Source organism: Melanerpes formicivorus, unplaced genomic scaffold (genome assembly GCF_026170545.1).
Source record: "Melanerpes formicivorus ecotype bairdi unplaced genomic scaffold, bMelFor1.0.p_v2 SCAF_9, whole genome shotgun sequence".
NCBI classification, from domain to species: domain Eukaryota; kingdom Metazoa; phylum Chordata; class Aves; order Piciformes; family Picidae; genus Melanerpes; species Melanerpes formicivorus.
In genome coordinates, this window is record NW_027142361.1 from 15,856,977 (window position 1) to 15,870,238 (window position 13,262).

Below are 13,262 nucleotides of genomic sequence, written 5' to 3' on the forward strand. Positions count from 1 at the left end.
TCAATAGACCAAGTCTCTCCCAACACCAGCAAGCAAGGGAAGGCCCACCCTCCAGAGCCTCATGAGCTGTCATCTCTTGTAGAGCACCATGAGCTGCAAGATGTCAGCCCCCTGAGCCTTCCTCTGTGAAAAACTCTGAATAGTAGGGGGAGGAATCACTACCTGGAGCTACAACTTGACAGCTGCAGGTTACCCTTAAAGAGGTTGGCCTGGAGGAGGAGGAGCTCCAATGATTACAGGAACAATTAAAACCATTATAAAGTGCTCTCCTTGCTGCCTTATCACAGTGGGACTGGCATAAAAGTGAGACAGGAGAAAATACTGTCATTGAAACCATGTTATACAGCTGGAAAATCAAAAGGAGGCTTTTTAAGCACCACCCTTTCAGTAACAAAGAACTTTTACCAATGGATTTTTAAAGGACTGGGAAGAAAACAGCTGCTTTAAGCATGATGGGACACCAGCAAAGCTGCCTCTGAAGGGAAGGAAATGGGAGGAGGTTGAAATTTTCTGGATAGTTCAGTGTTTGTGGCTGGAGGGGTTTAACACAGCCCAGAGGGGCTGCTGCTGGCAACAGCTAAACCTCCCTTCCGTCCCTCAACCCCTGCCAGCTAATGTGAAGTCTTTTCCTGGCTATAGGAAGCAGGCCATGGATTACTCAGCTTCCTTCCCTCTTTCTGAGGTGCACGGGGTGAGTGCATAGTGCTGATCTACAGGGCATTACCCTCAAAGCAATGGTCTTGAGCTCTTGAAACTCTAAGTTTCTAATTCCAAATGTGAGATGTTTCTGCAGCACCAACCCCGCCTGAAGCAGCAGCACAACACTGAGGAGAGTTCACCTGCAGAAACAGGCACCTGAAAGCCTCAAGGAAACACCTTTGTGGAGATCCAAAATAGGCTGGTCACTCCAAGGAAAACATCTGCATTTAGAGACCCAGCCCTGCAAGCAGGGCAGCTGGGAACAGCCAGGGTGCTCTAGGGTGCTCCATCCTCCCTTTCTTCAGCTCTGCTGAAGGAGCAGAAGGCTTTGTACAGGGCCATGTGGTGAAACAGCTCCAAGTGAGCTGCTGCTGTCTCTTCTAGAGACTCAGGAGCCTTCTCTGGTGGGAGAAGGGGTTGAATGAGGAAAGAAAAGTCATGCTGGCAGTAGGAAATTATTAGCTTCTGATTCCTCCCTTGTCCCCTGAGGGTTTTTCACTCTCCCTCACTGTAGTTCTACTTCTCATAACCCTTCTCCCTCCCTTCCTAACCCTTCAGGTCCCACAGCTCCCACATGGGATTTGATGGCTGCAGAGCACAAATGCCTCAAGAAGCATCCACCACTGAAGGGAGAGGACAGTAAAACCATGGGAGCCTCTGCCATCTGCTTGCTGTCTTAGCTCAAAAGGCACTGAAATTTGTGAGCAGAGGCAGAATTTCACCTCTGAGAGGATAGTTACTGCAGAGGGGAAATGTTGGTACAATTCATGACATCTTCTGCAGCCCAGCTGCAAGTCAAGGATCACAGAATGGTTTAGGTTGGAAGAGACCTTTAAAGACATCAAGTCCAGCCAGTAACCTAGCACTGCCAGGCAGCCACAAAACCATGTCACTCAGCACCACATCTACTTGGCTTTTAAGTCCCTCCAGGGATGGAAGCTCCCTTACTGGGCAGCCCATTTCAGGGCTTGACAACCCTTCTGGGGAAGAACTTGTTCCTCATGTCCAGCTGAGACCTCCCCTGGCACAACTTAAGGATAATTCCTCTTCTCCTATCACTTGTGGCTTGGGAAAAGGGACCAACCCCCACCTCATTCCAACCTCCTTTTAGGGAGTTCTGGAGAATGAGGTGGTCTCCCGGGCCTGAGGCCATGATTGACAGCAGACTTAATCCCAGCTCTGCTCAGAGCTCCCTCTAGCTGCACGATGGCACACAGACTCCACAGCCTGTCCAGCCCAGAGCAGAACAGCATGGCTGCCAACCTGAGAAGACAAATGGGAGCATCATTCCTCGGCCCAGCTTGGCATTTGCAGTAACCAGTTAGACAATAGTGTGGTCCAGGACTGAGTCATACCAGACTGTTAGAGCTGCAGCAGACACTCAGTGTCTGCTCCCTCTGATGTGTCAGGAGCAATACAGACACTGAGCTGGGGGAGCAGCTGGTGGCAGGGAAAGATTTCATTGTAAAATCACCCAATCACAAAATGGTTTGAGTGGGAAGAGACCTTTAAAGGCCACCTAGTCCAACCCCCCTGCAGTCAGCAGGGACATCTTCAACTGGAGCAGGTTACTCAGAGCCCTGTCCAATGTGGCCTGGAATGTTCCCAGGGATGGGGCATCTGCCACCTCTCTGGGCAACCTGGGCCAGTGTCTTACCATCCTCAGTGTAAAACATTTCTTCCTTTTATCTAGTCTGAATCCCTCCTCTTTCACCCCTTGTCCTGCTAAAAAGTCTGTCCCCAGCTGTCTTATCAGCCCCTTTTAAGTACTGAAAGGCCACAAGAAGGTCTCCTCAGAGCCTTCTCTTCCTAAGGCTGAACAACCCCAACTCTCAGCCTGTCCCTCACAGCAGAGGGGTTCCAGCACTCACATCATTCCTGTGACTTCCTCTGCACCCACTCCAACAGGTCCATGTCTCTCCTGTGCTGGGAACCCCAAAGCCAAACACAGCTCTGCAGGCGGGGGTCCCACCAGAGCAGAGTGCAGAATCCCCTCCCCTAGCCTGCTGGCCACACTGCTCTGGATGCAGCCCAGGAGCTGGTTGCCTTCTGGGCTGTCAATAAAAATAAAGGGCAGCTTGCTGCCTTCTGTCTCCAGACTCAACTGGAAGGACACCTCATCCATCTGCAGATCCACAGTAATGTTTGTCCACTGCACAACCCCAGACAGACCCCTGCTCTGCCCATCCCCTCTGCACATTGGCCACAGCAACCCCATGCAGTGCTACAGACTGGGGTCAGAGTGGCTGGAGAGCAGCCAGGTAGAGAGGGACCTGGGGGTACTGGTTGACAGTAGGCTGAACATGAGCCTGCAGTATGCCCAGGTGGCCAAGAAGGCCAATGGCATCCTGGCCTGGATCAGGAACTGTGTGGCCAGCAGGAGCAGGGAGGTCATTCTGCCCCTGGACTCAGCACTGGTTAGGCCACACCTTGAGTCCTGTGTCCAGTTCTGGGCCCCTCAGTTTAGGAAAGATGTTGAGCTGCTGGAAGGTCTCCAGAGAAGGGCAACAAAGCTGGGGAGGGGTTTGGAGCACAGCCCTATGAGAAGCTGAGGGAGCTGGGGTTGCTTAGCCTGGAGAAGGGGAGGCTCAGGGGAGACCTTCTTGCTGTCTACAACTACCTGAAGGGAGGTTGTAGCCAGGAAGGGGTTGGTCTCTTCTCCCAGGCAACCAGCACCAGAACAAGAGGACACAGTCTCAAGCTGTGCCAGGGGAGGTTTAGGCTGGATGTTAGGAAGAAATTCTACACAGAGAGAGTGATTGCCCATTGGAATGGGCTGCCCAGGGAGGTGTTCAAGAGGGGACTGGACGTGGCACTTGGTGCCATGGGTTAGTAGTCATGAGGTGTTGGGTGACAGGTTGGATTTGGTGATCTTTGAGGTATTTCCCAACCTTGTTGATTCTATGATTGATGGCAGAAGAGGCACAAATCTCGAGGCATTACCTGTGAGGTAAAAGACCTGTAGCATGCCCTGAAGTCGCCTTATCTTTCACTCCAGCACTGGGCTCTGTTGTATCTGACTCAATGAGTCCTTTTCTCCCAGCTTGCTACAAAAACCAGAAGAGAAGGAAATTCAGAAATCACTGACTCAAATGTGTCACCTGCAGGGAACACAGTCAGGGTGCAAAGAAATAACCTGGCTCTGAGAAGAGTGAGATGGTGTTTCAAGCAGAAGAGAGGGGAAATGAAGCAGGAAAGGGGAGAAATGATGCAGAAAAGGGGAGGGAAAGCTCAAGAAAAGACTTCAGAAATGACCATACAGCCTCCAAGCAAGGAGATGTAGCAGTTTTGGACCACACAGTATTGAAGAAAGGTGACAGCAGGACTGTATGTCCCTTAAGCAGAGAGAATCAAAAAGAGCTGAGTCTCTGTGAACACCCCCAGTACTTCTACCCTCTGAGAGCAAGATCTCTGCAGCAAGCCCCTTGCTCACTCCCTTTTGCTGCAGATCCACTTTAGCCTGCAGTTTATCCCTCTGGGTTCTCAGCTCCTCCACCCTCTCTTTCAGCCTGGCCAGCTTCTCTTCTTGCTGCTCCTTTTCCTCTTGCTTCCTGCCTGCCTCGTGAGCCTGCGCCTCCAGCATTTCCAGGTGAGTGAACACCCCTGTGAGGAAGCCTGTCCTGAGCCTGGTGTTTTGTGATTGGGAACAGTCAGCATGGCTTTGTCAAGGGCAAATCCTGCCTGACCAACCTGGTGGCCTTCTATGAGCAGGTGACAGAATTAATAGATGAGGGGCGAGCAACTGATGTCGTTTACCTGGACCTGAGCAAAGCCTTTGACACTGTCCCGCACCACATCCTGGTCTCCAAACTGGTGACACATGGGTTTGATGGGTGGACCACTAGATGGATAAGGAACTGGCTTGATGGCCGCACCCAAAGAGTGGCTGTGAATGGCTCCATGTCCCAGTGGAGGCCAGTGACAAGCAGAGTCCCTCAGGGATCAGTCCTGGGACCTGTCTTATTCAACATCTTTGTCAGTGACATGGACAGTGGCATTGAGTGCACCCTCAGCAAGTTTGCTGATGACACCAAGCTGTGTGGTGCAGCAGACACGCTGGAGGGAAGGGAGGCCATCCAGAGGGACCTTGACAGGCTGGAGAGGTGGGCACAAGCCAACCTCATGAAGTTCAATAAGAGCAAGTGCAGGGTCCTGCATCTGGGTCGAGGCAATCCCAGGCACAAATACAGGCTGGGCAGTGACTGGCTGGAAAGTAGCCCTGAAGAGAGAGACTTGGGGGTGCTGGTGGACAAAAAGCTCAACATGAGCTCTCAATGTGCACTTGCAGCCCGCAAAGCCAATCAGATCCTGGGCTGCATCAGGAGAAGTGTAGCTAGCAGGTCGAGGGAGGTGATCCTCCCCCTCTACTCAGCCCTGGTGAGACCCCACCTGGAGTACTGTGTCCAGTTCTGGAGCCCCTATTACAAGAGGGATGTGGAGGTGCTGGAACGTGTCCAGAGAAGGGCCACAAGGATGATCAGAGGGCTGGAGCACCTCTCCTATGAGGACAGACTGAAGGAGTTGGGGCTGTTCAGTCTGCAGAAGAGAAGGCTCCGAGGAGACCTAATTGTCGCCTTCCAGTATCTGAAGGGGGCCTACAGGAAGGCTGGGGAAGGACTTCTCAGGATCTCAGGTAGTGATAGGACTAGGGGGAATGGAATGAAGCTGGAGGTGGGGAGATTCAGGCTAGATGTGAGGAGGAGGTTCTTCACCATGAGAGTGGTGAAACCCTGGAATGTGTTGTCCAGGGAGGTGGTCGAGGCCCCGTCCCTGGGGGTGTTTAAGAGCAGGCTGGATGAGGCTCTGTCCAGCCTGATCTAGTGTGGGGTGTCCCTGCCCATGGCAGGGGGGTTGGAACTAGATGATCCTTGTGGTCTCTTCCAACCCTGAATGAAACTATGAAAGAAGCAGGACAGGTCAAAAGCCCAGGCTGTGATAATCAGAGGCCTACACTGTGGTACCAAAAACCAGGGTGGATACAGAAAGTGCTCACAGTAACTTTTCCAAGGGGCAGAGGACTGGCAAATCTGGGGAATGTTACCCTGTGGTGCCAGCAGGCTAAGCTCCTGAAAGGCAGAGTAACCCAGCAAACACACCAGTCCTGCTCCCAGGAGGTCTGCCACTCTCAGTTGTACCTCTAACCCAGCACACAGAGCAGTGAAGCAGCTTCTCTGATGCTTCTAAACTAGCTGAGAGTGGACAAGAAGCTTCCAATGAGCCAGCAATGTGCCCTTGAGGCCAAGAAGGCAAATGGTCTCCTGGAGTGCATCTAGAAGAGTGTGGCCAGCAGGTCGAAGAGGTTCTCTTCCCCCTCTACTCTGCCCTAAGGAGGTCACATCTGGAGTCCTGAGTCCAGTTGTGGGCTCCCCAGTTCAAGAGAGACAGGGAACTACTAGAGAGAGTCCAGCAGAGACTACAAAGATGCTGAGGAGACTGGAGCATCTCTGTGAGACCTGGGCGTGTTTAGCTTGGAGAAGAGCAGACAAAGAGGGGATCTTCTCAGTGATGATCAATAGCTATAGGGCAGTGGGCAAGAAAATGGGGCCAGACTATTTTCAGAGATGTCCAGCAACAGGGCAAAAGGCAACAGGCACAAACTGGAACAGAGGAAGTTCCATCTGAACATGAGGAAAAGTTTCTTTCCTATGAGCCCTGGACCAGGCTACCCAGAGAGGTTGTAGAGTCTCCTTCTCTGGAGAGATTCCAAACCTGCCTGGATGTGATCCTGGGCATCCTGCTCTAGGTGACCCTGCTTTAGCAGGGGGGTTGGACTAGATGCCCTCCAGAGGTCTTTTCCAACCTGTGTTCAAGATCTGTGAAAAATGTTCAAGGTACAGCCTAAAACTACCACACAACCCCTGCCATGCTGGGATTCTGTGAGTGACTCAAGATGTAGGCGAGCAAGCCAGGGAGTCACTCCTGGCCTCAAACAGTTTTTGGACTGACTCCCGCAGGAGGCCATGCTTTGCACTTGATGTGCCACACCCTGCACCTCAGCCAGCTTACCCTCCCATGTATATGCTCTGTCTTCCTCCATCTTCCCCAGGCACTCTCCTCTAAGCCAGAAGGCAGACATCAGCTCTCCTCAGTCAGGATTCCTCCCTCAGGCAGCAGTGATGTGGGGGCAATGAGAGCTCTTCCTCGGGGAACCTTCCTCTTCCTACTGCTGCTGAATCAGGACTCTGAGAGGCACCAGAGGGAGGTCTAGCACCTGTGCTAGCCCCGTGCAGGCACAGTCCAGATGACCTGAAAAGACACACGACATCCCATCACTTCCTACAAGCCACCATCTCACATCAGTTCCAGAGAGAGTCCCCTGCAAATGCAGGGGCGGACAGAATGTGTAGAACGTGGCGTGGCACTTGGTCATGAGGTGTTGGGTGACAGGTTGGACTTGATGATCCTTGAGGTCTTTTCCAACCTTATTGATTCTATGATTCTAAGCAAGGAATCGTTAAACGGGATGGGTTGAAAGGGGCCTTCAAAGATCACCCGAGGCCAGCAGGGACGTCTTCAACTACATCGGGTTGCTCCTAGCTCCGCTCAACCTTACCCGAGACGCTTCCAGCAAGAGGGCAGAGATGTTCACCAGTCTCTATCAGCAGGGCGAGCCCGAAGCGCCAGTGGAACCCCGGGGAGGACGGCGAGGAGGCGCCGAAATTCTCCGCACGCGGACAGGGTGGGGCGGGTCAGGAGCCGCGGGGACTACACTGAGAGGGACAGGCACCGAGCGGGAGCTGGGCGGACGGAGGCGTCCACACCAGATGTGAAGGGAAGCCAGCGGAGCCCTGAGGCCTCTTCGCCAACGGCTCTCGCACTCTCCATGGCGACCGGCGCTCAAACCGCGCGCTCCCGCCAGAAGAACGTCACCTCCTCTGACGCCGTTTCCTTCGCTTGTGCCGTACAACAAAATGGCAGCGGCGATGCCTTCCCGACATACGGCGCGGGCAGGCCGCGCCTCCCAGTAGGCTGTGCGGAGCCGTACAGAAGCATAGCGGCGGCGGCATCTCTGGTGCAGTACGTGGTCTTGCGGAGGGATCTAGTCCGGCCGCGGCTGTCGTGGCCGCTGGACGCCGTGGTGGCACAGGACTGTCATGCCGCCCTGGCCGCCGCGCATGCACACCGCCAGCACCCCGACACCCAAGCGTACCTGGAGTTGGGCAGCGCCATGCGCACCGTCATGCTGGAGGTGCGCGGGGCAGGCTGGGAGCCGCAGGGTAGGCCGGGAGCACCGCGCGTAGTGGGATGTGGGCGGCGGCCATTTTGAGGCGGGCCCGAGGGAAAGCTGGGGGGTGGGGGCTGCGGGGGCGGTAGTGACTGTGTGGCGGCACCCGGGCCCGTAGCAGTCTGATGAAGAAGTGGTCTGCGACTCATTTTCCGTCACGTCTCCGGGTGCCGCTCGTGTCCGCCTCACTAGTCGAGTGAAGCCTGAACCCCGCCCAGAGGGCCGCAGAGGTCCCTTGTGGTTGTGAGGCCTCCGGTCCCGGGGTTACAGTCAGCTTCTGTAACCCCCCCCCATGGCCGCAGCACAGCTGTCGTTCGCGGGGGGTCCCGTCCCACTGCACTCTTGTGGACGGAGCCTTAGCCCCCACGCCGGCATCACTGCTCCCTGAGGCTGTGGTGGCTCTCTGGACTCATCCTGCTGTCGGAGGCACCTCGCAGGTTCAGAGCAGGGATCAGGACAGCGTCTGTCAGGATGGGGGTTTGGGAAGAGCTGTCGCCTGATCCAGACAAGCTTTCCGGGGGGGGGGGGGGGGAACCAAACAAAACAAAACCAACCCTGCATTTTTGAAGGCTTAGAGCCTGTGTTGGCTCACAACCTTTTCCCCTGTTCCAGTGCTTGCAGGAGCTGGTGGTGCAGCTAGGGCCTGCTCAAACAAAATGCCTTTTGGGTAAGACAAAGTGTGGGGATTGGCCATCATAACACTTGTGTGGGCAGCTGTCTGGGCCACCACCAGCATGAGCTTCCTTGCTTTGACTCCTGTGGGTACCCAGCACTGCCCCCAGCCCTCAGAGCAGACTTTGTCTCTTCCCCAGGCTCCGGATGAAGCTTCCCTGACGGTGCTGGCAGAGACCCTGAAGCAGCACAGCATTGACCATGAGGTGTGGACTGAGCAGCCTGATAACATGGCCACTTGCCTGGCACTCAGGCCCTACCCGAAGGAACAAGTGCACCAGCATCTGAAGAAATTGAAGCTGCTCAAGTTACCAGGAACAGGCCTGGGCAACCTTCTGCCCCTGGGCAGAGCTGAACTCAGGCCTATGGTGGAAAGCTGCTGTGTGTCAGGCATGCTGTGCTAATGCTGAGAGCAGCAGATGGTTGTCTCCTAATGTGAAGCAGCTCTTTGGTGGGCAGGATTAAATGTTACTTTGTGCTGAGCCTGACTGCGTGTTACATTAACCTGCTGGCTGCCTGTAGTGGGCTCAGGGGTCACCCCTCTGCCACCACAAGCAGATGTGGAAATGTCTCTGCTGCTTTTTTAGGGATGGTTTTGAGTTTCCCTGTCTGTCTGTCCATCCTAAGGGCTGTTTTCCCCCATGCCTAAGATTTGCAAGCAGGACCAGGCATGGCCATCAGGTGGGCCTGGTCCTCCTCATGGGTTTGGTGCTGGTTCTGCTGCTGTGGCCATGCTGCCAGAGCCTCCCCCATCTCCTTGCTCTGTGGTGGTGCATCGGGGCCATTTTTCCTCCTGCACCAGTGAGGCCACTTTGTCCATGGTTTTATTCAAGCTGAGGCAGTTTGTCCATGGTTTCAGCCCACTGAACCACAGGATGAAACCCTGCCAGAGTCTGTGCCAACAGCAGATGGCAGCATCGCTGCGGACCTTGCGCCGCTGCCTCCTGCCTCGTTCACAGCAGAGTTGTACCAAATGAGCCACTTGGATCCAAAGAAAAAGTTTGGATTGTCAGCTATAGAAGCACGTGTGCCCCACCTCTCCCCACCCTGCTTGTGCTGCTAATGCTGCTGTCACCCCTTTGTCCCCCAACACTTTCCCATTTTCCAGAGCTGAAGGTGAGCACAGAGCAGCTCCTTGCCTTGAATTCAGGGCTCCAGGCAGGAGCTGTGCCCAGAAGCCCTGCCATGGTGCTTGGGGAACACAGTCCTCAAACCTAGCACCAGCCCCCTGCATAGCCTCCACCAGAGGAATCAGAAAACTGCCCCTGAGCTGTTTTCACAGCCCTTGTCCCCTCCCCTTGCCACTGAGCCCCTATGTTAACTGCTCCAGTGTCACCACAGGGTCAACTTCCCTCTTCCCAGTGCTGCCCTCCAGAGGTGAAGTCGGTGACCGATGACCACGCCAGACACACTGGTGAGGCTGCACCTCAAATTCTGGGTTCAGTTTTGGACCCCTCACTACAAGAAGGACATTGAGGGACTGGAGCACATCCAAAGAAGGGCAACGAGGGTGGTGAAGGGTTTAGAGGTCAAGTCTTGTGAGAAGCAGCTGAGGGTGCTGGGGCTGTTTAGCCTGGAGAAAAGGAGGCTCAGGGAGGCTTTGCTCTACAATTCCCTGAAAGGAGGCTGCAGCCAGGTGGAGGTCAGTCACTTCTCCCAAGGAACAAGCAATAGGACAAGAGGAAACAGCCTCCACTTGTGGCAGGGGAGGTTTAGGTTGGACATGAGGAACAATTTCTTTCCCAGAAGGCTTGTCAAGGCCTGGAGCAGGTTTGCCCAGAGCAGGGGTGGAGTCTCCATCCCTGGAGGGGTTTAAGAGCTGTGCAGATATGGTGCTGAGGGGCATGGTTTAGTGGTGACCTGGCAGTGCTGGGTTAGTGGTTGGACTTGATCTTAAACGTATTTTCCATCCTAAATCAATCCCTGGTTCTAATTTCCAGCTCCCTGCTATGATGAGTTGTGGTGACTTGGAGGGTTCTTGGTGTGAGGAGGGAGGGGGTGATCCGGGGGTGCAGAAACAGCATCACCTTAGCCAGGGAGCTCCACTCCTGTTTGTCTGGGGTGATTAACTCTTTCAAGTGTCAGTCATGGCAGCCACACATTTTTTTTCCACCAGCCACTAGTGTGACTTTTAGATTTTTCAGGCCACCATCAGCTGGCTTCCTCCCCGCCCTTCCTCCCCTCTAAAATTCAGCACAGAATCAACCCCCAGCTTCGAAGAGAAGAAACCAAATGCATCAAGAACTTGCAGCTATTTACAGTGAGAGGTTGGGGAACCACAAAAAAAAAAAGACCAAAAAGAAGAAAAAAAGAGTAATAAAAGCTATCTCCCAAGAGAGAATTCAATTGTTATCATTATTTTTATTATTTTTATTATTATTATTATAAATAGTTTAAGCTACCTCAGCTGTTAAACACAATCAAAACCGAAAAGAACCCGACTGCTGAATTGTATTTCATATTTAATCAGAAAATTTTATCTACAATGATTGACAGAGCCCTCCCCCCCCCCATCCTTCCCCCTAAAAATTATTGCAGGGTTGGTTTGTTTCCCCCCCCCAAAACTGTTCTTGTATCGTTGTCGTTGTTTGTTTGTTTGTTTAACCTTTTTTGTGTTTATTTTTTCTTCCTCCTCCTGTTGTATTATACATGTATTATACATGGGTCAAAATTTTTTTTTTCTTATTTTTTTTCCTCTTTTTTTTTTTTTTTCCCTCTTTTTTTTCCCCCTCTTTTTTTTTTTTTTGTTTGTTTGTTTGTTTTTCTTTAAAACCGACAAACTCACGAGTGCTAGAAAAAGCTGATTGTACGCACAAGCGGGCTGGGGGCGGAGGGAGGGTGTGTGTTTTAAGCGTCAATAAAAAATAAACCACAACCACCGGCGGTTTCCCACCCGACTCCAGCGCTGCTCCCCTTCCGTGCCCCGCACCGAGACGTGATCAGTGACAGATCCAGCTGAAACTGAGCTTGCTCTTCCTCCTCCTTTCTCCTCCTCCTCCTCCTGCCGCCGATGCAGTCCTCCAGCTGCTTTCTCCCCCTTCCCATCTTCCCCTTTCCCTCCCTCTCTCCTCTCCCCTTCCCCCCCCCCCCCCCCGGCCCCGGAAACCTTCCTCCGGATTGAAGAAGCCAGCAAAATTATTACAAAAATAAGAAATCCTCTGTAATTTTAGCTCGACAAACCAACTTGTCCTGCCTCAGCGCCTCGCTGACATCCAGTGCTTGTAGAAAAGAAAACACCAAAGGGGAAGGAAAAACGGGGGGGAGGAGGTGAAAAGTAAAAATAATTAAAGAAGGGGAGGGTGAAAGGAGGAGAAAAGGAGGAGTGAGGGGAAAAAGAAAGGAGAGAAAGGGAGGAAAAAAGAAAAGGCGGGGGGGGAAGGAGAGAGGAAAAAATTAGAAAAGGGAGAAAAGGGAGGAAAAAAAGAAGAGGGAAATGGAGGGGAAAAGGAGAAAAGGGGGGGAAGGAAGGCAAGGGAGGAAAAGAGGAGAAAAGGAGGAAAGAAGGGAAAAAGGAAAGGAGAAGGGGGGGGGAAAGGAGGGAAAAGGAGGAAAGGAGAAGGGGGGGAAGGAAGGAAAAGGAGGAAAGGAGAAAAGGTGGGGGAAAGGAGGGAAAAAGGAGGAAAGGAGAAAAAGGGGGAAAGGAGGGAGAAAAGGGGGGAAAGGAGGGAGAAAAGGGGGGAAAGGAGGGAGAAAAGGGGGGAAAGGAGGGAGAAAAGGGGGGAAAGGAGGGAGAAAAGGGGGGAAAGGAGGGAGAAAAGGGGGGAAAGGAGGGAGAAAAGGGGGGAAAGGAGGGGAAAAGGGGAAAAGAGAAAAGGGAGGAAGAAGAGGAGAAAAGGATGGACAAAGGGGGAGGGAGGAAAAAAGGAGAAAAGTGGGAAAGGGGGAAAAAGGAAAAAAGGAGGGGGAAAAAAGAAAGGGAGAAAAAGAGGAGGAATGGGGGGAAGGGGAATAGGGAGGGAAGGAAGTAAGAGAAAAAAGGTAACAATAAGGAGGGAGAAGGAGGAGAAAAGAGAGTAAACGAGGGAGAGGAAAAACGTTGAAAAATGAAAAAGGGGAAAAAAGGAGAAAAGGGAGGGAAAAAGAGAAAAGAAAGAGGGAAAAGGGAGAAAAATAAAAAGGAGAGAAAACTGGAATAAAAAAGGAAAACCAAGAGGGATGCAAGAACCTATACAAGGAGGGGAACAAAACCAAAAGGGATAAAGAAATAAAAAGGAAGGGGAGGAAAAATACAACCCCAAACCCAGCACCCTCCCCCCCCAGTAAAACACCCCCCCCCCCCCGCCCTGTTTTGCTCCAAACACTACGAGCTGAAGAATGGCTGCGGGTTTGAGATATCAAAAATCTCAGAAAAATATATAATATATATATATTTATATATCTCTGTACGTCTTCTTATTTAAATTTCACATTCCTCGCAAAGCGATTATTCAGTCAGTAGCTGCTGAAGAAGGCTCTTCTGCTGGCCCTGCGGCGGCCCGGCGGCGTTCTTCGGCGTGCCCAAGGGAGCTGGCGGGTTGAGGTAGGGGTCTCCTACCAGATTCACTGTACACTGTACGTCGGCAAAGACCTGAACCTGTTGTACCTGCTGGGACACAAAAGAGAAGAGGGCACTTAGCGGGGCCGGGGCAGGGGCCGCCGGCGGCGGCGGAGCTGGGTACTACGTGAA

General features: G+C 52.8%; 2 protein-coding genes across 9 annotated transcripts in view; one reads left to right on the top strand and one right to left on the bottom strand.

Moving 5' to 3' along the window:
• Positions 1-649: 649 nt before the first annotated feature.
• PTRHD1 (peptidyl-tRNA hydrolase domain containing 1) lies at positions 650-9,078 on the top strand. The gene is made up of 4 exons (XM_068142927.1): positions 650-691; positions 4,208-4,288; positions 7,268-7,888; positions 8,737-9,078. The coding sequence occupies exons 1-4, from the start codon at positions 650-652 to the stop codon at positions 8,998-9,000; spliced, it is 1,008 nt and encodes a 335-aa protein (XP_067999028.1). The 3' UTR covers positions 9,001-9,078.
• A 3,793-nt stretch (positions 9,079-12,871) lies between these two features.
• The window catches only part of NCOA1 (nuclear receptor coactivator 1), a 411,243-nt gene continuing 410,852 nt past the window's right edge, over positions 12,872-13,262 (bottom strand). For 5 of the 8 annotated variants that reach the window (XM_068143160.1, XM_068143155.1, XM_068143157.1 and 2 more), the window contains one exon: positions 12,872-13,181. In XM_068143160.1, coding sequence (XP_067999261.1) covers positions 13,020-13,181 — 162 coding nt within the window. In that variant the 3' untranslated portion in view covers positions 12,872-13,019. The remainder of the gene's footprint in view (positions 13,182-13,262) is intronic. The other 3 variants (XM_068143159.1, XM_068143163.1, XM_068143162.1) reach the window with 3 other exon arrangements.